The 26,009-nt window shown below is 45.7% G+C and overlaps 1 protein-coding gene across 4 annotated transcripts in view; it reads left to right on the forward strand.

The window, feature by feature from the left end:
- Positions 1-26,009, forward strand: part of tbc1d4 (TBC1 domain family, member 4) — a 336,885-nt gene that overhangs the window by 249,905 nt on the left and 60,971 nt on the right. For 2 of the 4 annotated variants that reach the window (XM_070891722.1, XM_070891724.1), the window contains 3 exons: positions 4,029-4,106; positions 4,610-4,851; positions 9,061-9,216. In XM_070891722.1, the coding sequence (XP_070747823.1) occupies positions 4,029-4,106; positions 4,610-4,851; positions 9,061-9,216 (476 nt within the window). Of the gene's footprint in view, positions 1-1,756; positions 2,033-4,028; positions 4,107-4,609; positions 4,852-9,060; positions 9,217-26,009 lie in introns of those variants that run through there. The other 2 variants (XM_070891725.1, XM_070891723.1) reach the window with 2 other exon arrangements.

Consider the following 26,009-nt stretch of genomic DNA (forward strand, 5'->3'; position numbering starts at 1 on the left):
ATAAGGGGTCGGGCAAGTTAAGACTTGGATAAGGAGGCATTTTTTCACTCAGAGGGTTCTGAATCTTTGGAATTCTCTACCACAAAGGGCTGTGGATGCTGAGTTATTGAGTATATTCAAAGCTGAGAGAGATAGATTTTTGGATTCTAGGGGAATCAAGGGATATGGGGATTGGGCAGGAAAGTAAAGTTGAGGTCAAAGATCAGCCATGATCTTATTGAATGGCAGAGCAGGCTCGGGGGGGCCGTATGGCCTACCTCCGCTCCTAATTCCTATGTTCTTACCTCGTTGAAGAATTTTCACAGGCAGCAAACCAGGAAATGAAAATAAGTTCTTATCAGGATTTAAAAAAAATGTTACAGAGAACAGAATGACAATTGGAACTTTCACATGGAGATATGATAAAAGCTGAAATATAATGCTCAAACTAAAAACTATATATTTTTTATCGCAATGCTGCAATTTGACACCCCCCCCAAATACAAAAATTAGTTTTTCAGTGCCAGAACAGTGGTTAGGTAGTCAATACGGTGTCAAAATCTCAGTTACACCTATTCCAACCAAGCTTAAACGTTTAATGGGGTATTTAACAGCGCTATTACTGCGGGAAAAGCCCAAGGTTTTGGCAGTGCTGCTGATTTCACTGATTGTTGGCTACGCGGTGGGGGGGAGGGTGGGGTGGGGTAGTGCTGGGTGGGTGCCACCGCACAGCCAGTAACGGAGCAGTGAATGACTAACCACAGTTTCAGGATTTCTTCCTTTGGATGCTGTTCCCATCATTACCCACTGCACAACACAATCCCAGCCAATATGTTGCCATCTGGTTTGCACCTCATACCCGCCCTTTGGGGTTTTTTTGCAGCTGAGAACTGGGCCAACTTTATTTCATGTTTCTCTTCGTTTCAACAACAACTTGCATTCATACAACTTGCGTAGTAAACATCCCAAGAGGCTTCACAGGAACGTTACCAGACAAAACTTTCCATGCAGTATTCGAGTATGTTTCGTCAATTGAGGCAGAAATTTATTTTCGAATGGGGCATAAATCTTCGTCACAACTGCAGTCAAATATTGATAGTGGACCTATGCTAAATAATTGGAAACACTTGGTTGAACTAAATGGCTGCTTACTGCACAGTCAAACTGAGCCGCCTTAAACACATGAATCACCCTAATCACATTTTCACAGCCATTTCTGAACCCCTGTTGCAAATGATTCAGCCATTTAATCAGTTTATTTTCTTCACTGCCCTGTCATGCTGAATTAGGAAGTTGGAAAGTTAAATATTGACAGCACTGTAGCTTTGTGAGTGGGCTTGTGGTTTCATTTATCATGGCTCCTGGCTAATTATTCTCCGTTAAGTAAAGTTTCTGGCTATTTACATCTGTTGTGATTGTTTTTTTACATCGTGTTTGATTAAAATGTGACCGAAAATAGCCAGTGTTTCTGTTATCTCACTCCAAGGTTTCGTCACTGTCCGAGCATTCCATGCCGTTAGTGTTTGATCATAAGTCACACTAAAAATTCCAGTGGTGAACATTAGTGCAACAATGCCAAAATTATTTAATGTTTCTCCCAATAAATGATCTATAAATATAAATCTTGTAAGAGTTGAATGTTTTTCACCCTGGGATCACATTGAGTAGTGACCTTGCAGTCAGTTATTCCCGGTCCATGTTGCACATTTCTCCAATCTGAATGACCTTCCTGAATATCAGTCTGGATCTCCCCCAGCTTCCTGTGACAGGCTCGGCAGACACAGATTTGCAGAGGGATTGCAAAGTTGCTGCAAACGTGTTCAGGAATTTGTGAAGTGTTGTGTCGTATCACAGTGCTCCTTATTAGGCTCCTCAAGCGTTTTTCTTTCTCTAAAGCCCGTCAGCGCAGTGTTAAGCAAGGGAGCAATGAGAGAGCACTGCGTATCTGAATCATGTGCTTTCGCCTTATTTATACCTCGTGTGTCTAAGAAAGGGAGTTTGGGAAAGATTCCGATGTGCATGGAGTTGATGACTAAAATGGAGACTAAAGAAGGTAAGGAGAGAGAGAATGTGGCCTGTTGGATGCAGTGCACCCAGGTGTAAAGTGTCAGGTGTTACTAATGGACTTTTTTGTCATATAGTGCTGCTTAATAGACAACGGGGCCGGATTTGGTCAAGGCCTTCGCCCAAGTGCCGCCCAAAGTGCTGCTGATGGCCGCCAAGGTACTGGACGGTGCTTTCGGTGGGGTTTTCATCGCCGAGGTCCCTTGAAGGTCGGCGGTGGGCAAATGAGGGACTGACGCCGCCAATCTGGGCGGCAGCCGGCGGGAGTTCTTCTTCTCGGCGGCAGAGGCGCTGGCCGCCCAAGTGCCGCCGAGGATGGGGTCGGGCCCACGGAGGGTTGAAGACCTGAAAAATAAAAACCATTAGCAAAAAATTAAAAAAAACTATCGGAAGACCTTCAGGGGACCCCATCAAGGTAAGTCGCTGTGGGAAAAAAACAAAATAAAAAATGTTCACTGACCTTTTTTTCCACGATCTTCCTATTTCCCGTCGGGGACAGACAAGCCTCCAGCCAGAGGTCCACCCCCCCCGTTCTATCGCCGACTCCAGCCGACTCCCGCCCGGACCAATCTGGCATCTCGACAGGCGGGAGTCTACTTACACCACTCAGCCGTCCACTGACGTCGGCGCGCATTTCCCGGAGGTTCTCCCCTCCTGCCCGCTCCAGGCCACGCCGAAAGTGGCACTGGGCGGATGTTGCAGAGGAATGTCGGTGGCAGTAGACGGCAGTCGGTGGCAGTGTTGCAGTAAGTTGATCAATTTCGGCCCCAGCGTACCTACCGATCCCACCGACACCGGCTCTCTATAACAAAGTGCGGAGCCTCCACTTTCCATGCTCCCAACACTGTGGCTGATACTGATACTTGGGGAGGGCAGCAGAGGTGCAAACCCACATCCTTCCAGTCTTCACTTTCATGGCAGTTCGGCAGCAGCAGACTCCTCTTTCGAAGCTGTTCATCATCTGCTGAAGCCCCTGGTGACATTGTTCCATTGTTTCTGGTTTGAGGATGTGAAAGTTGAGCGTGTGTTGGGACAAGAGCTGATGCGCAGCACCATATGAAATAGAACTCGCTTGTCCTGAAAACAAACCAATGGCCAAGCCACAGAATGCACACAATATTGAAGAAGGATTGTCACCTTGGTGCAGTTGAATTCTGCTGGCCGTATCCTAACTCGCACCGAGTCCCGTTCACCCATCACCCCTGTTCTTGCTGACCTACATTGGCCACGCTCGATTTTAAAAGCCCCGTCCTTGTTTTCAAATCTCTCCATGGCTTCACCCCTCCCGATCTCTGGAACCTCCCTCCAGCCCTACAACCCTCCGAGATCTTTGCGCTCCTCCAATTCTCATCTTGTGCGCATGCCCAATTATCATCTCTCCACCATTGGCATCCATGTCTTCATGTGCCGAGCCCCTAAGCTCTGGAATTCCCTCCCTAAACCTCTCCGCCGATTTATCTCTCTCTCTCATTTAAGACGCTCCTTAAAACCTACCTCTTTGACCAAGCTTTTGGTCATCAGTCCTAATATCCCCTTATGTGGCTTGGTGTCAAATTTTGTTTGATAACGCTCCTGTGAAACATCTTGGGATGTTTTCCTACATTAAGCGTGCTGTATAAATACAAGTTGTTATTTTTGTTGAATTGTCCTCCTTACTGGAGTTGTTAGAAAAGATTGGCTGCCGTGTTTCCTACCTTACATCGTTGGCTTTAAAGCATTCTGGGATGTCCTGAGGTCCTGTATAAAATGCGCTGACTAAATCAAAGTCTTCTGTTTTTTCTCTGTTTACAATTCAGTGACATGACCACATCTAGGATGTCACCAAGGTACAATCCTTGTTAACAAAAATGTGATAACATTGTGGCAACAATAACAGTGCACCCTGTGTGGTAATCACCCACCTCCCCCAACGCAGCATCAAGCTCCCTTTATTCAGAACCTTATTAACAACATGTCTGATTTTAATGTTCGTGTTTTTATTTTAGGGCGCCAAGATGCGGGGTCGGTTGGGAAGTATGGACAGCTTTGAGCGTTGCAACAGCTTGGCATCGGATGCATCCAGGGTGAGTCCCAGGGTCAGTGTGCTCTTTGAGTTCCCCCCTGCCCCCGCCCCCACCTCTCTGTGCTCGTCTGATCGAGTTGACCAGCGATACTTTTCAAATGATAGACTTGTTTTGTTTGAATACTTTCCATGGAGCAGGAAGTCAGCTGGTGAAATGCAGGGGAAGTGCTTGCGAAAGCAGTTCCAGCCTTCGAGGATCACTTTCAAAACACTGAGCATAAGTACTCATCAGCAAAAGAGAGGTGGAAAGGCTTGTCCCCTGGACACTTTATGTAGAAAGCTTGACATTCTATTTACTTATCAGCAGCGCGCAGCAGTATTCGTAAGTCTTCACTGGATTAAGAAGGGCAGGATATGGGAGTTGGTGAGATAGCACAAATTAGCATACAATGGGTGTCTGAGAGTGCGTTGACAGATTTACAGGATTTTTGTTTTGCTGTCAGCTTTTAAGAGCAAGCAGTGTCATTGTTTTTTTCTCTGACCTGTGTGGTGCTTCTGGTGCAGGACGGTTCTCCAGGCGAGTCCCCTCCCAATTCTCCGCCGGTCAGCCCCCGAGCTTCACCCATCTCCTCGCTGGGCCAGCCCTTCGCAGAGGAAGACCCCGACTCTCCTCAGTTCCGGAGACGGGCTCACACTTTCAGCCACCTGCCATCGAGCAGCAAGCGGAGGATCAGCTTTCCCGATGAGAAGCCGCACCACGGCAGGAGTCCGATCTTTCGCCAGCAGTCGGAGATACTTCGGAGCAGGTAAGGAGTTTGTGGGGGTGGGGCAGAGGAGGGTCATTGTCTGGAGGTGAGTCCGTTTGGAATATTTGTGCCACATGATGTCTTGAATTACTTCTCTGTCCCTTTCTTTTGTGGAACTGTTTACCCCCTAACGCTGAAATGATGATGTTCCTTCTCATGCCTGTGCAGGATCACAAGATCCTGTTCCAATTCAAACACATCCTTTATTCCCAAACAAGCTACCTTTACAAAAAAAGGCAACTGTTTAGTGAGGAGAACAAAAGGTTAAAAACGATATAAGAATCGGTACATGCAGATACAAATTATAAAATACAATCTAATGCACCGTGACTGTTGTAATCCTTGTAAGAGGCGATATAGTTGATTCCAGACAGATGCATGGCTGATCCAAGCATTGCATTCATTGACAAACTCCATCTCATTCATTCCTTCATTCTCACTGACGCTGTTTGTGTTTCTCCAAGTAATTACCCAGAGTCCTTCTTTGCACCACGTTCAGGAAATAGCGAAGAGTTCAGCTTTATTCAGCAATCTTGTAATTTATTGATCATATCAATATTTGTGTAACAGTCCAGTGTCCATCACACATCTGTCACACTCAAAAGGTCACGCTTTGCACAGGAGCAAAGCAATCTATTAAGAATAGAGAAAGAAAGCCCATCATTGACCCGGAGCCTGAAACTTACTCGCAATTACAACTGCGCTCTGATTGACCTCAGCAGTTTCTCTGTAGCTCCAGTTACCTAGACGTGCCTGTTTAGTGCTGTGGCCCTAAAAGGACTCACCAGGTAAACGTTACAAGCCGTGCTTCAGATTCGAGGCACCACAGGAGATCAGCTAATAGTTACTGAACTGTTTTCTAAGCGATAAATGTGAACCCAGGTAAAACACCCAGACTGAAGGCAAATGGCAAAATGGCAATGATATCACTCGTGTGGGAACATTGTGTAGAATTGCTGATCCAGGCGTGATTCTGACCCAAGCACAATGCCTTGACTCAAGCATCAAGTGGCTCCTCAGTTACTCGGAAGATTTCCCCTCTTCACCACTTCTAATGAAACTGTATGATTTATGATTTTGCTAGCAATAGAGGAAGCTTTTCCCCGGAGTTTAACGATTATTGTGCTGAATCAACTTCAGTTCAAACAACGGGGACAACGGCATATCTCGGCCATCCAGCCAGTGCTGCAAACTCTTTGCCCGTCGTGTCTGTTCACAGTGGTTTTCTGCATGGCGTGCTTACTCTCTAAAGATATAAATTTACCATTTGGCAACTTTTTTTTTTAATCTAAAGTTTGCAGAACTCCTGAACTAAGAATTCCTATTGAGTGACTTTTCTGAGAAGTTGAATTGCGTTTATCAGTTTGTTCTTTTAAAAAGTTCTTTTTAAAAAAAAAAGTAAAGGTTTTATCATTAATCTCAAATTATATCCATTTAAAAAATAATTTCACACCTACATTCATTTTATTAAATGGGCTGTAGTTTAAAAAAAATTATAATTGAATCAACAGATGGCAGTTTAAAAACAGCAGATTTTTTGGAGCCTGTTGTGCTAAATTCTTTTTAAATACACCTTGGATTTCATTGTAGGGTAATGTTTTCTATTAAAGTGCCTCCATTGTTTTGCATTTTTAACATCTCTTTCCTCTCCGATGTGGTTTTCGTACCACGGACTCTGGACTCTGGATAAGGGGTAGAGATAGATGAGTGAATATTTTCATAGCTTTTGTCAGTACCACACTCAGAGTGGTTGGAGACTGCTGAAGTGCAACTCACTGTGTAGCCCATTACTCGGAACTCCTACAGGGCAGGCGAGCCCCGGGTGGGCAGAGGAAACGTTTCAAGGACACCCTCAAAGCCACCTTGATAAAGTGCGGCATCACCACCAACACCTGGGAGTCCCTGGCCAGAGACCACCCTAAGTGGAGGAAGAGCATCCGGGAGGGCGCTGAGCACCTCGAGTCTCGTCGCCGAGAGCATGCAGAAAACAAGCGCAGGCAGCGGAAGGAGCGTGCGGCAAACCAGACTCCCCACCCACCCTTTCCTTCAACCACTGTCTGTCCCACCTGTGACAGAGACTGTAATTCCCGTATTGAACTGTTCAGTCAGCTGAGATCTCACTTTTAGAGTGGAAGCAAGTCTTCTTTGATTTCGATCTACCTATCGACTGCCTATAATGATGATGTAGTCTTCACTCCTAAGTTTTCGCTCCCTCCTGCCAGTCAGCTAACTTGACTTCAAGCCCAAATATAAATGCCAGGCGAGGTGAGGGTTCAAACCATGATCTCATGCTGGTGCCTTTACCAGGTATCCACTCATGATTGTGCTTTGTGAAGAGAGGTCCCGTAAATAATTCCAAATCTCTTTTTTTTCCTCAACATGTAGTCCACTTATAAGAATTGTACAACTTTTGGATGACCTATTTTTTTTTATATTTAACTTTTTTGACACAAAGGCTTGGGTGTATCACAGAGAATGTCTTGCATTTAGGTCCTGATTCCTCACACACGCAGTGTTCTCAAACTCAGACATAATGCAGCTACAGAGGAGGAATATCAGAGAGCAAGTGGTTTCCTAGAGGATGGGAAAATCAGAGCTTGGCACCTCAATAGCAGAATTGGCAAAGGTGCAGAAACAGCTTAGATTACCTGGCCGCTCAGTCAGAAAGTTGTTCATGACATGGGGGAGACCTAAATAGAGGAGAGCAAAGAATTAAAAGTACATTTTTATCATTAGCGAATCCAGTGCAGAGCATTGTGGGCCAGGAGCCCATATTGGGAGGTCAACACATGCATGAAACATTGTAGGGGGATACGCATCCAAATTCCCGATACACAGTCCCAGCCTGTGAGCGCTAAAGATGGATGATATTCCCAGGGAGGAACATCTATATCAATTTATTTGAACTTCCAATGAAAAAAAAAAGTGCAATATCTTTAGTTCAACTGTAGATTAACTGTAAGATGTTACCAAATTATTTCCATCTAAAGTCGTATAAATCGTAATGTTAATGTTCTGGAATACTTCATTGTCTCATAACAAGGAATGAAATCAAAATTTGTAAAATGCTCTCTGCAGGGTAGTACAGGATACAATAATATACTGAATAAATGATGCACTAACGCATTTAATTTGAAAAATTGGAAGTTTTCAAAATACACACAGGGGGTGCCGAAATTGGTGAAGGCCAAGTGCTGCCCAAAGACCGCTGAAGGCCGGCGAGATACCTGACGGTACTCTGGGCGGAGTTTTCGGCGAAAAGGTTCTCGAAAGGGCGGCCGGCGGCAAAAGAGGGACTTACACCGTCAATCTGGGCGGCAGCGGGCGGGAGCTCTCATTCTCGGCGGCAAAGGCGCTTGCCGCCCAAGTGCCGTCAAGGATGGAGTCGGGCATCAAAAAAAAAACTCGGAAGACCTTCAGGGGACCCCATTAAGGTAAGTCGCTGTAAAGAAAAATGTTTCAAATTGTTTACGAACCTTTTTTTTCAGCTCTTCATACTCACCGTCGGGGACAGACCAGCCTCCTCGCAGCGGTGCAGCCCCCCCCCCCAGTTCTGGCGCGACTCCCGCCCGCACCAGTCTGGCATCTCAGCGGGCGGGAGGTTAGTTGCGCCACTTGGCCGTCCGCTGACGTCAGCGGGCGGCTCTCCCCTCCCGCCCGCACCAGACCAGATCGAAACTGGCACTGGGCGCAACTCGAGGAGGAATGTCGGCGGCAATCGGCGGGAAGGCCATCAATTTCGGCCCCTCCCAGTTGTTCTGATACACCATCAAATAAATTTCACATACTGAGCTCCATATATCAGTTCTGGGTAGCACGCAATGTTAGATGACTCTGTTTCCAAATGTTCAATGATCGAATTTACAAGCTGCAGTCAGTTACTACTGTTTAAAGGGAGCAGTCTTCATGAAAAGTTCCCACATTGCCTAAAAGTCAGGTTAATGTTTCGAATGGAGACCCTGTGTCGGAATTCAAGGTATTTTCCCAAAATGACCATCTATCTTTCTGGATGCTGCCAGATCTGCTGTGTATTTTCAATAGTATCAGGTCTTTTATTTAATCTATCTGCTGGGGAACTTCCACAGTTTCTTACTTACAGAGGGAGTACTTTCTGCTCGTCAGTCTGTCGCTCCTCACTTCCATCATTTGACTGTTGATTTTATTTCTCTGTGTTTTTTTTTTCCCCACCCTCTGGTTCCCCTTGCTCAGCCCCATCAATATCGTGAGACGCAATTGTGGTAACTCAGAGAGCGAATCCACTTCCAGCAGCCTTCCCTCGTCCCTGTCCACCCCTTCTTTCTTGAAGTCCTTTTACAGCAACTCGGGCAAGCTGCCACAGCAGTCGGAGAGTGGGACCTCCAAGAGGTGAGAGCAGCCTGTGACCTGCTGGCGAAGTCTGCCTTAATACTGCACCTGCTGCCCGGTCTGTGTGACTAATTGATGTGCCTGTGGTTGTTGGTTGTCGGATGTCAGGCGTGTTGTCACTGTTTCATTGACGCTGTGGCCTGCAGTGACGAAATATTTGCGAATCTTTGCACCCAGCTTACACCGTGTTGTCCGCTTTTGCTTGTGACAACCGCACCAGTTGTCACAAAGTGTGACGTAATATTGGTAAGAACGTCAGTGTGATTTTAAGGAGAGAATCTCACCATTTAAAAAAAGCCCTGAAGAATTATACTTTTAATTGATTTATTTTTGTTAGGCAAGGGTTACGCAAACCAAGGTGGGTAAATGGAGTTCAGATAAGAACATAAGAAATAGGAGCAGGAGTAGGCCATAAGGCCCCTCGAGCCTGCTGCACCATTTAATAAGATTATGGCTGATCCGATCATGGACTCAGGTCCACTTCCCTGCCCACTCTCTATAACCCCTTAATCCCTTATCGGTTAAAAAACTGTCTATCTCTGTCTTAAATTTATTCAATGTCCTGGCTTCCACAGCTCTCTGAGGCAGTGAATTCCACAGATTTACAACCCTCAGAGAAGAAATTCCTCCTCATCTCAGTTTTAAATGGGCGGCCCCTTATTCTAAGATTATGCCCCCTAGTTCTAGTCTCCCCCATCAGTGGAAACATCCTGTCTACATCCACCTTGTCAAGCCCCCTCACATAATCTTATATGTTTCGATAAGATCACCTCTCGTTCTTCTGAATTCCAATGAGTAGAGGTCCAACCTCCTCAACCTTTCCTCATAAGTCAACCCCCTCATCTCCGGAATCAACCTAGTGAACCTTGTCTGAACTGCCTCCAAAGCAAGTATATCCTTTCGTAAATCTGGAAACCAAAACTGCACGCAGTATTCCAGGTGTGGCCTCACCAATACCCTGTATAACTGTAGCAAGACTTCCCAGCTTTTATACTCCATCCCCTTTGCAAAAAAAGCCAAGATTCCATTGGCCTTCCTGATCACTTGCTGTACCTGCATTCTAACCTTTTGTGTTTCATGTACAAGTACCCCCAGGTCCCGCTGTACTGCAGCACTTTGCAATCTTTCGCCATTTAAATAATAACTTGCTCTTTGATTTTTTATCTGCCAAAGTGCATGACCTCACACTTTTCAACATTATACTCCATCTGCCAAATTTTTGCCCACTCACTTAGCCTGTCTATGTCCTTTTGCAGATTTTTTGATACAGATGAGCCATGATCTAATTGAATGGTGGAACAGCATTGAGGGGCTGAATGGCCTGCTCCTGTTCCCATTTTGTTCAGTCAGAAGATAATTATGAATGAGGAAGGCTATTCGGCCCATTTTAATTCATTCATCTATAATTACACTAAAGTAACCCCCCCACCCGCCCCCCCCCCCACTTTGCAGCGTCCAATTGTTCTTGAATTATACCGTTTTTTCCCCCTCCACTACCCTGTTTGGAAGTCCATTCCACATATTGATCACTCTTTGTGTTAAATCTTGACCATGCAAAGTGTAAAATGGGCAATAGTGAATCATAGAATCATAGAAATTTTCAGCACAGAGGAGGCCATTTCAGCCCATTGTATATGTGCTGGCCGAAAAAGAGCTATCCAGCTTAATTCCACATTACAGCTCTTGGTCTGTAGCCATGTAGCTTACGGCATTTCAAGTGCATATCCAAGTATTTTTTAAATGTGATGTGGTTTCTGCCTTTACCACCCTTTCAGGCAGTGAGTTCCAGACCCCCGCCACCCTCTGGGTGAAAACAGTTCTCTTCAACTCCCCTCTAACCCTGCTACCCATCGTTTTAAATCTATGTCCCCTGGTTATTGACCTCTCTGCTAAGGGAACTAGGTCCTTTCTATCCATTCTATCGAGGCCCCTCATAATTTTGTACACCTCAATTAAGTCTCCCCTCAGTCTTCTGTTGCATAGAAAACAACCCCAGCCTATCCAATCTTTCCTCATAGCTAACATTCTCCATCCCAGGCAACATCCTCGTAAATCTCCTCTGTTCCCTCTCTAGTGCAATCACATCTTTCCTGTAACGTGGTGAGTACATCTTTCCTGGTTTTTATTTCTATTGACTTCAGTGGAAATACACAACAACAAGAAGTTGTATTTATAAAAATGGGAAAGGTGTTAAACGGGCTGCTGACTCGTTCTCACCCATTTTACGTTACCTCACAAAGTCAAGATCTATCCCTTTGCGTGAAGAATAACTACTGCCTTGTGCTCACATTTGTTCCAAGCCTGTTTTGGATCTAATCTCTTCTCTGGCTATCAAAATACTAAAATAATTATTTTGTTTTGATTCTGCTGCTGTACTTTTTCCGAGCCTCCCTTTGCACCTCTGATCACCCTTATTTTCCTGTGAGGTTTTAAAACATTTATTTGAACAGTGAATGCTATTGACATTAGAGGTATTGGCTTGAAAATATAAGGGTGAAATAGTTCCATTTGGGACATTTCAATTGGCAATTAAATGTTGCTAAATTTGTCCAAGACTGGGTTCCTGCACATTTTAAGTTTACTGCATGAAAATCCTGATGAAATTTGCAACATACACCATGGTCTAGTCAGTTGGTTGCGGTCACTGCTGAGTTAGAGATTGTGGGTTCAAGTCCCACCGCAGTATTGGAGCATTTAATTGAGGTTGAACCCCCAGTGCAGTACTCAGGAACTGCTGCATTGCCAGAGGTGTCGTCCTATAGATGGCCCATTAAATCGAGGCTCCATCTGCCCTTTCCAGTGCTTTAATCTGGTGTCCTAGCCAACATTCCTCTCCCAACCAGCACTTAGCAAAAAATGATTAATTGGTCATTTATCTCTCTGATGTGTGTGGAATCTTACGTGCATAATGACTACTGCGTTTGCCCACATAACAGCAGTCATCACATTTCAATACTCCAAATTGGTCTTAAGTTTCTCTCCTCTTGTTTTCTCTGCTGCTTTCATGTAATTTATTGAAATGTAAAGGCTGAACTTCCTTCAGAAAAGAAGGACCATACTGAGCTAGCTAATGTAACTTCAACATCCTCATGTTGTCAGTCTTAAAAACTTGTTTGAGTCAGTACCCTAATGATATCATCAGCTATTTATATAAAAATCATAGATCTGTTATTTAGACTCATGTTTATGATTTTACCACAAATAGGGCCCAAGTTTCGGGCCACGCCTAGAACGGCGCAGCCTCGACCTGGACGCCCGTTTTTCGCGCCACAAAGTGCGCCTAAAAAAAACTTCCATATTCTCCGGCTCCCTGCTGGTCCTCTTGAGTCAGGTGCGGCGCAGCATGAGCAGTTAGGGGTGGAGCTAGGTCTCTGCGCTGAAAACAGTGCCGGGACCTCTGCACATGCGCGCTACAGTGGGCACGCATGTGCAGTAGCTCCAGGCGCCCAAAACTGTGTGGGAGGGGCCCGAAGCACGCAGCCCCTAGCCCTGGCCGAATGGCCTCATTGAGGCTGCGTGCATAAAGCTGCCTCCCATGCCCAGCTCCTGCTTCCTCCCGACCTGACTCGACTCCCGCTTCCCCCCCCGCCCCCGGACCGGACCCGACCCTGACACCGACCCGACTCCCGCTTCCCCCCCCGCCCCCGGACTGGACCCGACCCTGACCCCGACCCGACTCCCGCTTTCCCCCGCCCTCCCCCACCCGACTGACCTCCCTCTCCCTCTCCCTCCCTCCCTCCCTCCGACCCGAACCGAACCGACCTCCCTCCGCCCCCCCCGACCCGACCCGCGCTCCCGACCCCGACCCGCGCTCCAGGACCCCGGATCCGACCCGACCCAACGCCACCTACCTGTAAATCTGGTGCTGGGGATGGGCCCTGCCCGAAGTCTTGGGCCCGGCCGGGCCCGGCCCGTTCAGCCTCCCCACCCCCCCCTTCTCCTTTTCCCTCCCCCCCTCTTCTCCTTCTCCCCTCTTCTCTTCTCCTTCCCCCCTCTTCTTCTTCCCCCCTTCTCCTTACCCCCCTCTTCTCCTTCCCCCCACCTTCTTTCCCCCCCATCTCCTTTCCCCCCCTGCTTCTCCTTTCCCCCCTTCCCCTTCTCCTCCCCCCTTCCCCTTCCCCTTCTCCTCCCCCCTTCCCCTTTTCCTTCCTCCCCTTCCTCTTCTCCTCCCCCCTTCCCCTTCTCCTCCCCCCTTCTCCTTCTCCTCCCCCCCTTCCCCTTCTCCTCCCCCCCTTCCCCTTCTCCCCCCCCTTCCCCTTCTCCTTCTTCCCCTTCCCCTTCTCCTCCCCCCCTTCCCCTTCTCCTCCTCCCCCCCTTCCCCTTCTCCTCCCCCTTCCCCATCTCCTCCCCCTTCCCCATCTCCTCCCTCCTTCCCCTTCTCCTTCTTCCCCTTCCCCTTCTCCTCCCCCTTCCCCTTCTCCTCCTCCCCCCTCCCCTTCTCCTCCCCCCCTTCCCCCTTCTCCCCCATCCCTCCCCCTCTGCCTCCCTCCCTCCCCTCCCCCTGCCCCCCTCTCTCTCTCTAACCCCCCTCTCTCCCTCTACCCCCCTCCTCCCCCTCCCCTCGCTGTCAGAAACACAGACACTGACAGACAGAGAGTGAGAGATACACACACACAGACAGACAGAGAGATAGAGACACTGACAGAGACACACTGGGGGGGCATCCCAGCACGCTGTTGGAGGGTTCCCGGTGCTGCAGTCGGTAAGTAGAAAATGTTTTATTTATTGATTTAAAAAAAAAATTATTTCTTATTAATTTTTTGGGATTGATTTATTGGTTGATTTATTGATGTTTTTATCATTTATTATTGATGATGGCTCTTTATTTGTAAAACTAAAGTGTTTAATGTTTGTAAACTTCCCTTTAAACCCCCTCCCCTACCATTCCCTACGCCTGATTTGTAACCTACGCCTGATTTTCTAAAGTTTAGACAAGGTTTTTTCGAGCATACAAAAATCTTCACTTACTCCATTCTAAGATAGTTTGGAGTAACTTTTCACTGCCGAAACTTTGAAAACAGGCGTAAGTGGCCGGACACGCCCCCTTTTGAAAAAAAAATTCTGTTCCAAAGTGAAACTGTTCTAACTGACTAGAACTGGAGCAAACTAAATGCCGAGAATTTGAATTTCTAAGATACTCCATTCTACACCAGTTGCTCCAAAAAATCAGGAGCAACTGAGGCTGAAACTTAGGCCCATAGTGTGCAGAGGACATCTTTCTTGGTAGTGCAAATTCTATTGAGGTGGATTGGAACTAGACAGCAAGATATCATTTATAATCCTTTAATAGAAATAAAGAATTGTAATTATTTGCCATTATTGGATATTTGAATATTTGGTGATGAGACTCCTGCTTTAAGTTGCATGGTTTATCATTGATAGGCACTTTTTCATCACCCTCACAATCTCAACTAACATTGAACTAAACTAGTAAATAAGTTGGAAACATGGATGTATTTTCTGAAAAGTTAATTTCTGGGAAACAGAAGCCTCGTGACACAGCAAACTGGTGTGTGGGATGTCCGTTCACGGTGAATCTCTGATCTCAACCAGTGGAAGGCAAGCAATGGAGATGAACCACTTCCCCCATACTGAGCGGGGTGGGGGGGGGGGGTGAGTCGATCATGTCCTAGCTACTGGCTGAAGACTGAGAAGAGGTGATTGGCTGTCCCTCAGTCAGGGAAATGGTTTATTGCTATAGATCTTATATAAAAGCAAAACATTTTTTTTTTAAAGTTAAAATTGATTCTAAACTTTGTCACTGTAAGGAGGTGGCGAATGACATCCAAACCTCTCTTCACTTGGAGAGAGGTTCATACCCCTGTGCTCATCGTAAAGATCAGTTTTCGATGGGCATTGATGGAGGCTATGGGCAAGCTGCCTTCTCGGCAGGGAAAGCGAGGACCAAGGAGGTCCAAGGGAGAAAAATAATTTACATAAGAGGAAGCCTCATCTTGAGTAAAATTTTAAGGATAAGTATGAAACGAATGTGAAGACTGTGAAAATTGATTACAATAATGGAAAAATGTAACTTCAGATATTTTTGTTTAGCCTATTAGGTAAGAACATTCCATGACTTGTTACATCATAGAATCATAGAAATTTACAGCATGGAAGGAGGCCATTTTGGCCTATCGTGTTTGTGCTGGCCGACAAAGAGCTATCCAGCCTAATTCCACTTTCCAGCTCTTGGTCCGCAGCCTTGTAGTTTACGGCACTTCAAGTGCACATCCAAGCACTTTTTAAATGTGGTGAGGGTTTCTGCCTCTACCACCCTTTCAGACAATGAGTTCCAGACCCCATCAAGACATTTTCTCTCAAATCCTCTTTAAACCTCCTACCAATTACTATGCCCCCTGGTTGTTGACCCCTCTGCTAAGGGAAATAGGTCCGTCTTATCCACTGTATCCAGGCCCCTCATAATTTTATACACCTCAATCAGGTCTCCCCTCAGCCTCCTCTGTTTCAAAGAAAACAAACCCAGCATCTCCAATCTTTCCTCATAGCTAAAATTCTCCAGTCCAGGCAACATCCTCGTAAATCTCCTCTGTACTCTCTCTAGTGCAATCACATTTTTTCTGAAATGTGGTGACCAGAACTGCATGCAGTCATCTAACTGTGGCCTAACTAGTCTTTTATACAGTGCAAGCATAACCTCCCTGCTCTTGTATTCTATGCCTCGCCTAATAAAGGCAAGTATTCCATATGCCTTCTTAACCACCTTCAGAGATCTGCGGACATGCACTCCAAGATCCCTTTGTTCCTCTACACTTCCCAGTGTCCTACCATTTAATATGTACTCCCTTGCCTTGTTAGCCCTCTCCAAATGCATTACCTCATACTTCTCTGGATTGAGTTCCATTTGCCACTGTTTGCCCACCTGACCAGTCCATTGATATCTTCCTGCAGTCTACAGCTTTCTTCTTGATTATCAAGCACACAGCAGATTTTAGTATCATCTGCAAACTTCTTAATCATACCCCCCACATTCAAGTCTAAATCATTGATATATACCACAAAAAGCAAGGGACCTAGTACTGAGCCCTGCGGAACCCCACTGGAAACAGCCTTCCATTCACAAAAACACCCATCGACCATCACCCTTTGCCTCTGAGCCAATTTTGGATCCAAATTGTAACTTTGCCCTGGATCCCTTGGGCGTTTACTTTCGTGACCGGTCTGCCATGTGGAACCTTATCAAAAGCCTTGCTAAAATCTATGTACACTACATAAAACGCACTATCCTCATTGACCCTCCTTGTTAGCTTCTCAAAAAATTCAATCATGTTAGTCAGACACGACCTGTTCTGAAGATGTGTTTGGATCTTCTGGAGTTGCTTTGGATTTTTGTGTACCTTTGTGAATCCTTGCGACTACAACTGTGTGAGGTTTTCTGCTGTCTGCACTGGCTGGAGAAGCTTCCAGTGAAAACCAACACGTTATTTATTGATGAAGGTGGCATCAGGGGTACTGGCACAGCATATTTAAAAACAGTCCACAAGGGGCTTTGGAACGGTGTTTCATTGCTGGATCTGATTAGCGACAGGAGTTTTGAGTGATGTAATGTTGTCTATGGAAGCTTGTCCAATCCTGGCTACAAGCCCACAGCTCCACATTGCCCATAAATTAAGACTGATGAGCCCGGTGAAGTGACAGCTTCTGTCTATAAGAAGTCAATTGGCTGCTTATTATGGGAAAGGTTGAAAAAAAAGTCGCATTGACAGGATGCAGACTGAGGCTGGAGTTAAAGATACATGCTGTTGAGAAAGGAATGAAGGCCAGCTTACTCTGTTTTGCTGAATGGATGTGGAGGGTCAGGACCAGGGCCTAATGGGAATTATTTGGTGTGATTCCTTTTGTTTATGTGTCCAGGGTTTCATTAGAATCTCCCAGCCTCTACGTCTAAGGCCATTCTTTGGGCTGCTCCATTAGTTAATTGGTAGGGGAACAGCTCCTCATTTGACGAGGCAACAGGCAAAGGTGAAGCTCGCCCAGAGAGCTTGTCCGACAGCACACTTGGCTGGGAATCACAAACTCCAGTGCCGAAACAACTCTTCGAAGGCTGCAGCTCGCTATTGGAAGGAAAGTTGGGACTAGTGACAGAGAAGTGAACTCATTGTTCAGAATGGTACTGAGGGCAAAACTTCTCCCTTTGATGCTGAAGAGTTGGAGGTCCTGTTGTAGAAGGTGCCACCCTCCAGTAAATATACAGGGGCCAACTAAAGAGAGGGAGGTTGCTGCCCGAGTTAGTGGAGTCACTCACCTCCCTTATACCTGGCTGTAACCGAGGAAGAAGTGCGGCAAAGGTGAGTGTGTCCCTTACTGGCACACACTTTTTTCTCGGGCCTATCAGCATGGCCAGCGCTTAGCTGGGCACTCCCGTACCCTCGTAACGTTTACATTTTCACACTTTCTATCTGCTAAAGTTGCGTGGCAGGGCTCTCCTTTCTTGAAAAGCGTCAGCTGAGATGGCAGCTCAGGAACAGCAAACCGCTGCTGAGGTGACCTGACTGAGATGCTCTTCTGCATTCTCAGTGGGGCCAGCACCCTTGGATGCAGAGGAGAGCCCTGTTTTTCGAAAGAACCAATCCATCCTGTGTTTCTCCCCCTTCAGATAATGCGGGCACCATGGAATGCACACAATGAAGGCATCACGGCTGGATAACGGCCACCAATATGCACGATGACATTGCAAGACATATCTCCTGCCTCATCTATATCTTTTGAATACACCTTCCCATATTAAGGCAGGCATATTCTACCTCTCCCATCACTTGGAGAAAAAAAACAATATTGCTGTTGAGTCCACAGAGTACCCACTCTCACGGCACCTATTAAACAAACAGAATACCCAGTGCACTTTGTATAAGTTAATAGTATCAAGGACTTGTGATAGCTAACATCGTTTGCAGCAGATGGCAGACCCCATTTTAAGCTTGGCATGTGGCCAGGGCACTGGTGTACTCGGTGTATGGAGAATCCATAGTGGCTGTCGGGACACTCCACCGAGGTCATTTATAGTCCTCTGCTAACCTCCTCCCGACCCATCTGCTTACATTGAATGAGTTGTCTTTATGTTCGGCAGTGCAGTGCAACATGATGCGGAGCATTATGCCAACTGCTGCTTGACTCAACTAAAACTAGATCATTTCAGATCGAGCTGCTCAGCAGTGAATATGGAAACATTTTGCAACAAGGTGGTGCTGCTGGCACTTGCTTGTCTTGTTGTGTCATTGACCTTATCTTCCTTCCGAAGGCTCATGTTGCCAAGGCAAGCAGTCACCCTTCCAAAATCTATGTCAATTCCTGTCTTATCAACTTGTACTTTCCTTGTTACTTTTATTCAGTGTTTTTTTTTGCATGACAGTGCACAAACTGCTATGTTTTCACTGAGATAAACATCAGATCATTAGCTCCTTGTGCTGGTGGTTGGTGGGGAGACAAAAGGAAAGGATCCGGATCTATATATCTTTGAGCAGTAACTTGGAATACTTGTATGTTGACTCTTTTAAATGTTGGCAATTGCCAATTGAAAGTCAAGCATGTGACCCCTTTTTAATAAAAAGGTTTAAAGGAACCTTTAACAAATTCAATTAAAATTCTATTTCCAGTGGTGATGAAGCACTCCAGTCCCTCTGGTGCCCATCTCTTGCAGAAGGCTGTGAGCGTACCGGTGGACACTGGGTGCTCCATCTCCAGGGACACCAAAGCGCGAACGTGGCCGCGGAAGAAGAGGCAGGCAGTGACACTCGTCTGTTGGGGCAGTTTGCCACTTGCAGTAACTGTATGCAAATGTGCTATTCACCACTTGTCCAATAGTTATCCCCATTCACCGAGGTGGTTCTGGGCAAACGCTTCAAACATCAGGAGCAGGATATCGGGTCTCATTCCATGTTGCTGGCCCCTTCAGTGCATGGGGAGAAGTGATGAATTAAGGCAACAAACCAGTCCATATTATCAGGGATGCAAAAGAATACAACACTATTTTCACACTGAACAACAGTAAAGTTGTGCCCCTATCTCCCCGCCTACCCCCCCCCCCCCCCCAACAACTGCACCCCCCCATTCAGTTTGGCAGATAAATCTTAGTTACTGAAACTATTAGATTCCGAAGAAGAAATACAAAATTAACTCCTCTGTGTCTGGAAAGTTAATTTATTACATTGTGCCAATCACTCTATTTGGCTATCTAGCCCATGTAGCTCGAGGTAATTAACATTAAAATACCACCTCATGTGACGTCAATTGATACATTTGTATTGCCTGTTGCTTCTTTCTATCTTGCACGTTGTAGATCTGAACAAAATAGTTCATCCAAACATAACAGTGTCCTTTCAAAAACTCGATGGTCCTACCCTCACGGATGATTTACCTGCACCCAAAAAAAAAATTGCTGCCTCTTACGTCCCTCATGAAAGAAAGTGACTGTGGAGGGAGCAAGGCTGAATGTTATCTCCAGCTGACTAATTGATGCCAAACGTAATCCCACGGTTGGGTTGCAGTGCGTCATGCAACAGTGCCACACCCAGCAGTAGTCCAGATTAGCTCAGTAATCAGTCTACTGATTGCACTGGGATAGGATCAGCCACCCATCGTGTAGCTGTCACTAGCGAGGCATTCCGAGAATCTCTTGGGTGGCCATTTGGGTGGGATCGAGGAGAGACCTCACTGATGTGACACTTCTCTGTCGGGATGTCCCTGTGGAGATTCTTACAACAGAATCTGGTGGAATATTAAGCAATATCGTGATTTGGTAGTGAAGAATATTATTTTATAAATTTAGCTTTTTCTGTGCCAAAATTTGGAATGTTGTTTATTTACCTCCTAAAATAAACTTGATTTTCATTACTTTTGTTTCTAGTCCATTTTTTATCTCATGTCGGAAGCCAATTTGGATCTCAATTGTTTTTCAAATTCAGAACAAAATTTGATTTTTATTTGACTTTGCTCTTTTCACCTTTGCTCTTTCACCTTTCCTTCACTGTTTTTTTTTGATCAGTTCTTTTTTCTTTTCACTTTATGTTGTTCTTTCTGATCTGTGTTTTTTCTCCCACTCTGGTTTTTCTTTTATTTCCGTGCCCAGCGCCCCATTTCCGGAACAGAAATATGCCCGCGCCCCCGAAGACAGCAACAACTCCAAGGGACATGAACGGGGCGGCACGAGGCTCGCGGGGCTCTACTTAAAGGGGAGGTGTCGGCCATCTTGGAAATAAGTGTCATCATTTCCCCGAGGGCCCCGTTGGCGGGTATGAACATGGCGGGGTCCGTGCTGCGATCTGGCAGTCCAGCACTCCGCTTACGTGCCGGCCTTGTGGCACGGCACCCTGCTCCCTGGTGGTCCACGTAGGACCCCGCAGGGTTAGCAGCTTGGGCCCTCCCCTTTAATGATTGGGAGAGCCCCTCCTACGCGGCAGCGCTACGTGGCCAAGCGCTCAGCGCTATGTCCCACCCCCACTGCTTCCACCCTGTTAGCGTTCTTTTGTGCCCCACTTCCTCTCGGGGGTGGTAACCCCAATTTTGAGAGCAGGGCGGGACTTCTGCGCCTGGCTCAAAATTTCCGCCTCACCGATGTTACCGCCCCCTAGTGGGACGCAACGGAATTTTTACTCTTGAAGGCGCTATATGAAAACAAGTTCCTGTTTCTCTCTCTCTGATCTCGTTGTTTTTTTCTTTGCTCGCTCTCTTTTCTATTTGCTAATTTTTTTCTGCTGTTTTTGATTTCTTTCTGATGTTTCTATTTTCTCTCTTTCTTCATTCCTCTTTTCCCTTCTTTCTGTATACTCTCTCTGCACTTTCTGTTTGCCTCTTTTCTGCCGGTTCCCGTCACTCTTTTTTGAGGCTAACCAACAGGGACATTTCGGTTCTGGTTATTTAGTTACCTCTTGCAAAATAAAACTAGATTTTCGCAATCATGTAATCCATATATGAGTCTGTGAATTGAACTAGTATTGCTCAAACGCTTGATGAGCTTTTATCACAATCCTTTAGTCCACTATTTTAACACCTCTGTTAAAACAGTGGGCAGAGGAATTTCAAATAAATGAGTTAAATATTTGTACGATAATGTTGCAAAGTATCAGTTCCAGGTCACGGTGCCATGTATTTATGAACCCATGTCTTTTTATTGTGATATAATTTATCTCGCTTAACAGTATTTCAGGGTCTCTTTCAAATTAAACATTCTTCAAGGTTGAAGCAACTGCAGCTGTGCAGAATGTATGATGTAAACTCAGCAAAATGCTTGCACAAGTTCGGAGGTCATGTGAGAGACCCCTGTGTTTACCAGCAAGCACGGCCATATGTACATTCACAAATGACTCACTCTGACCTTTGGGGCCAGCTTTTAATCTTTGCTCACACATTTCTGCAACGTTTCTCGACTATCTCTGGCTCTTTGTTTTATTTCCTGTCTCTTCTCATTTTCGATTCTTTTTTGCTTATGTTCCTGCCCTTTTTAAAAAAAAAAAAATTCTTCATAAAACTACCTGATATTACTTATTTGTCTTGCAAGATATTTATAAATTTGAATCTTACACGGTCAACTTCCCAGCAGTTGATGACTGGTGAATATGTTGTATGTGCCCAGACAAGTAGTGTATGACTAAAATGTAGATGGAGAGTAAGATCACCTACCTGGTGTTTTGTCCATGGGCATAACTTGTCTTTACATCCTGTCTGCACTGGATGTGACAAGGCTTGCGTTTGTAGCTGTATGCCAAAAATTCTGTTCCCCACTCTCCCCGAACCGGTGATCCAGTTTATTCTCTGTCAGACTACTCACAACCTTGGTGTCATATTTGACCCCGAAATGAGCTTCCGAAAGCACATCCGCGCCATCACTAACACCGCCTATTTCCACCTCCGGAACATCGCCTGACCGCACCCTTGTCTCAGCTCATCTGCTGAACCCTCATCCAAGCCTTTGTCACCGCTGGACTTGACCATTCCAGTGCACTCCTAGCTGGCCTCTCACATTCTACCCTTGGTAAACTTGAGGTCACCCAAACTCTGCTGCCTGAATCCTATCCTGAACCAGGTGCTGTTCACTCATCTCCCCTGTGCCCGCTGACCTAAATTGGCTCCCGGTCCAGCAACGAACGGCTCAATTTTAACATTTTCATCCTTGTTTTCAAATCCCTCCATGGCCTCGCCCCTCCCTATCTCTGCAATCTCCTCCAGCCCCACAACCCCCCGAGGTCTCTGCGCTCCTCCAATTCTGGCCTCTTGAGCATCCCCGATTTTAATCGCTCCACCATTGTTCAGCTACCTAGGCCCTAAGCTCTGGACATCCCTCCATAAACCTCCCTGCCTCTCTACCACTCATTCCTCCTTTTAAGATGTTTCTTAAAACCTATCTCTTTGACCAAGCTTTTTGTTACCTGTCCTAATATCTCCTTTTTTGGCACGGTGTCAAATGTTTATTTTGTCTTATAACACTCCTGTGAAGCGCCTTGGGACGTTTTACTATGTTAAAGGCGCTATATAAATACAAGGTGTAGATGTTATATAAGTGCAAGTTTTGTTGCTGTTCAATACTTAAATCTACTAAAAGAAATGTTTTGAGATGCTGACCCATATATTACTATGCGTAATGCCCAACATGTTCCCAACATGTTCCTGATTCAGTATATGTAATGCAAGTTGTTATTGTTGTCTCTGTGGCTGTAGATGAAAAGGATCATTCATTTGGTGATTTTAGAGAGGTTTATCCTCCCAAGTGCAGATCAGTTTGAGCGAAGGTACAGCTGAAAGCACAACTTAAAAATAATGATGGAAAAGTGAAAAGTACAACAAGTCTCAGCTTGATCGGGTGAAAGGATTTCTGGTTCTTCTTCTGAAGGGTGGATGGTTACGACAGGCACTGAAAATCCTGCGTGCTGATTGCAGTGATCTGTCATTGCAGCTATCAAAGAGCCTGGCCAGACAGATCTTGTGGAATGCATTTCTAATGCTGATAAAGGAGAGTTGAAGTAGCTCATTTAATGGCGACTTGTGCGGTTTGCAGCTGGGGCCTGCAAACGTGGAGGCAGTGGGGTGGTTCGGTACTTGACAAGAGTGGCCCGCAGACGCCTAGACTGCTTTCCATTTAAAGGTAATTCTGTTCGCTGTGAGAGAGGCAAGAGTAGTGCGATTATATTTTCCTTCAAGGCTGAGAGAGGTGGTTTGTTGCAACTTTGAGAAAACAATGCTGTTCCCAAAGTAATAAATACAGGTGATTCCTTTTTTAAATTAATCCAATTTAGTGGCTCACCCGTCTGCTGTCTCTTGGCGCTGCGACTGTTCAGCAGGACATTAACCTAACGCAACTGTAGATTCCTACATCACATGCAGATGTGTCAGCCAATAGCGTGTGTGTTTCTGCACGGATGGATGTGGCTAAACAAAGCCCTCCCCCCTTCAGATTCCATTTTTATCGGGGTAAAATGTTTTTCAGCTGTGAGGATGTTTTGGAAAAGTTAGGACTGTTCTCTTTGGAACAGAGAAGGTTAAGAGGTGACCTGATGGAGGTTTACAAGATGATGAGGGTTTTTAATAAGAGTAGATAGAGAAAGGCTGTCCCCTCTGGTGAGTGAGTGAGTCAATAACCAGCGGACATAGATTTAAAATCATTACCAAAGATATAGAGGGGAGATGAGAATTTTTTTTGCTCAGGATCGGGATTTCAAAAAGTGGTGGAAGATGATTCCGTAAATAATTTTAACAGGGAGTTGGAGGATGAGGAATATGCAGGCTTACGGACAAAAAGCGGAGGTGTGGGAGCAAACATGATTACTCTTTCAAAAAGCCAGCACAGGCATGACAGGCCGAATGACCTCCTTCTGCGCCTGTGCAAGTTTCCAAGACTCTATTCAGGAATACTCAACTCCTATGTTGAGGAGCACAGTTGTGAGCAAGGGCATGCCTGGTGGGCTTTTGCACAGATTCCCCATAAAGCAAACAAACATTTGCATCGAATCCTCTTTCTGTCCTCTCAATTAACTTCACGAGAAACAGATTATCTGGCCATGATCTCAATGCTGTTTGTGGGAACTTGCTGTGCGCCAATTGGCTGAGGTGTTTCCCACATTACAACAGTGACTGCACTTCAGAAGTATTTCATTGATTGTGAAGCTCATTGGAATGCCCTTAGGGTGTAAAGGGCGCGATATCAACGCAAGTCTTTCTTTTACTCTGGCCAGGGTTATTCATGCAGCCGAGTGATTGAAGAGATTGTACTTCAGTTCTAAGAAACACTTGAAAATTCTGCCTTAGCATTGGAGGAGAACTTATTAGCAGAAATACCATTGAGGTCTGCCTCCCTCCTTAACCGCAGAAACTACTCTTTCAGGGTGAGGCACTTACTTGGGTGATAGATTGGACCAGAGTACAGGTTCACTGGCACATCAGTAGGTTCTATTTTCAGGGAGTGTAGTTGGCAATATTTCAATTATAGTTCCAGGACATGTCTGTACTGCTGTGAAAGATTAACATGATTGTGATTTGGCTAAGATTCTTCGAACAGATAACAACAACAACTTGCGTTTAAACAGCTCCTTTAATGCCATAAAAGGTCCCAAGGCGCTCACAAGAGCAATTGACACCGAGCCACGTAAGGAGGTATTAGGAAAGATTACCAAAACCTTGGTCAAAGGGGTAGGTGTTAAGGAGTGACTTAAAGGAGGAGAGAGAGGGGTAGCGAGGCGGGGAGGCTTAGGGAGGGAATTCCAGGGCTTAGGGCCTCGGCAGCTGATGGCCGCCCTCCTTGTACAAGGTAGATACCAGAGTTTATAGTAATGGAGCCTTGCTTCAATGTGTGCCTGCTCCTTTCTGTTTTGAGTAGCCTTGTCATGCAAGCAAGGAAGTGGTGAGCATTTGGTAGTGCACATAGAGTGACATGTAAGTGCCTATCCTGGAGCCTATTATGCGTGTGAATAGATCAGCACGCAGCATGAATGGTTTTATTATGAGGATGTGAGTAATGAACATTTGGCATGCACGGCTTTATTGTAAAAATTCTTGGGTGAAGCCCTTTTAAGACGTCAACTTTCAAAAGAGTTTCAATTATACGTTGCAGCTGAAATCTCTGCCTGCTGTGGTATGGTCAGGCCTAATAATCATTGCATGGACTGTAAGGCAGTCGAGTGAGTTTTTATTCATTCCCTGGGATGTGGACATTGTTGGCCAGGTCGACGTTTATTGCCCATCCCTAGTTTTCCTTGAGAAGGTAGTGGTGGGCTTCTACTTTGCACGGAGCAGCAGTCAATGGGTAACAGGGTGTGAAGAGATACTTTATGACCAACTTGGTATGAAGTCCTGGCAAGTAGCCTGGTCTCAGTTGAATTGTTTTTGGCGTATGCAAATCTTTTTCTCTTGTGCCGGCAAGTCCATCAACGTAAGATTGAGTGTCGCACCGCTCTGTGCTGGGAGTCTAATTCGTTCTCTTGTGGGGAGGGGAGAGTGGTTTTCGGGAGTGCTAAAAAGAACAACCCTTTTTGACACATGCTGCAACAGCAACTCTGCCTTGGTGCTGTTCCATTATATCAAGTTATTTGCAATGATTACATTTTTTAGCGGCCAAAAAGCTCCCTTTCTTTTAAAAAGAGGTCGCAGTCTTTGAAGTAGTTGCTGCAGTGCTGGATATCGAGATTGAGTGCTGGTTCACCGTGACCCCCTAATGAAGCCTAAATATAGAAACGTTGGAGCAGGGGTGGCCTTGTGGTACGCAGGGACGCAAGGTTCGCTGCACATTGTTCCTGCTGCTGCACTGCACGATTCCAAACATCTGCCCCATATATCTGCATCACAAAATGTCT

Source organism: Pristiophorus japonicus, chromosome 10 (assembly GCF_044704955.1).
Source record: "Pristiophorus japonicus isolate sPriJap1 chromosome 10, sPriJap1.hap1, whole genome shotgun sequence".
Taxonomy (NCBI): Eukaryota; Metazoa; Chordata; class Chondrichthyes; family Pristiophoridae; genus Pristiophorus; species Pristiophorus japonicus.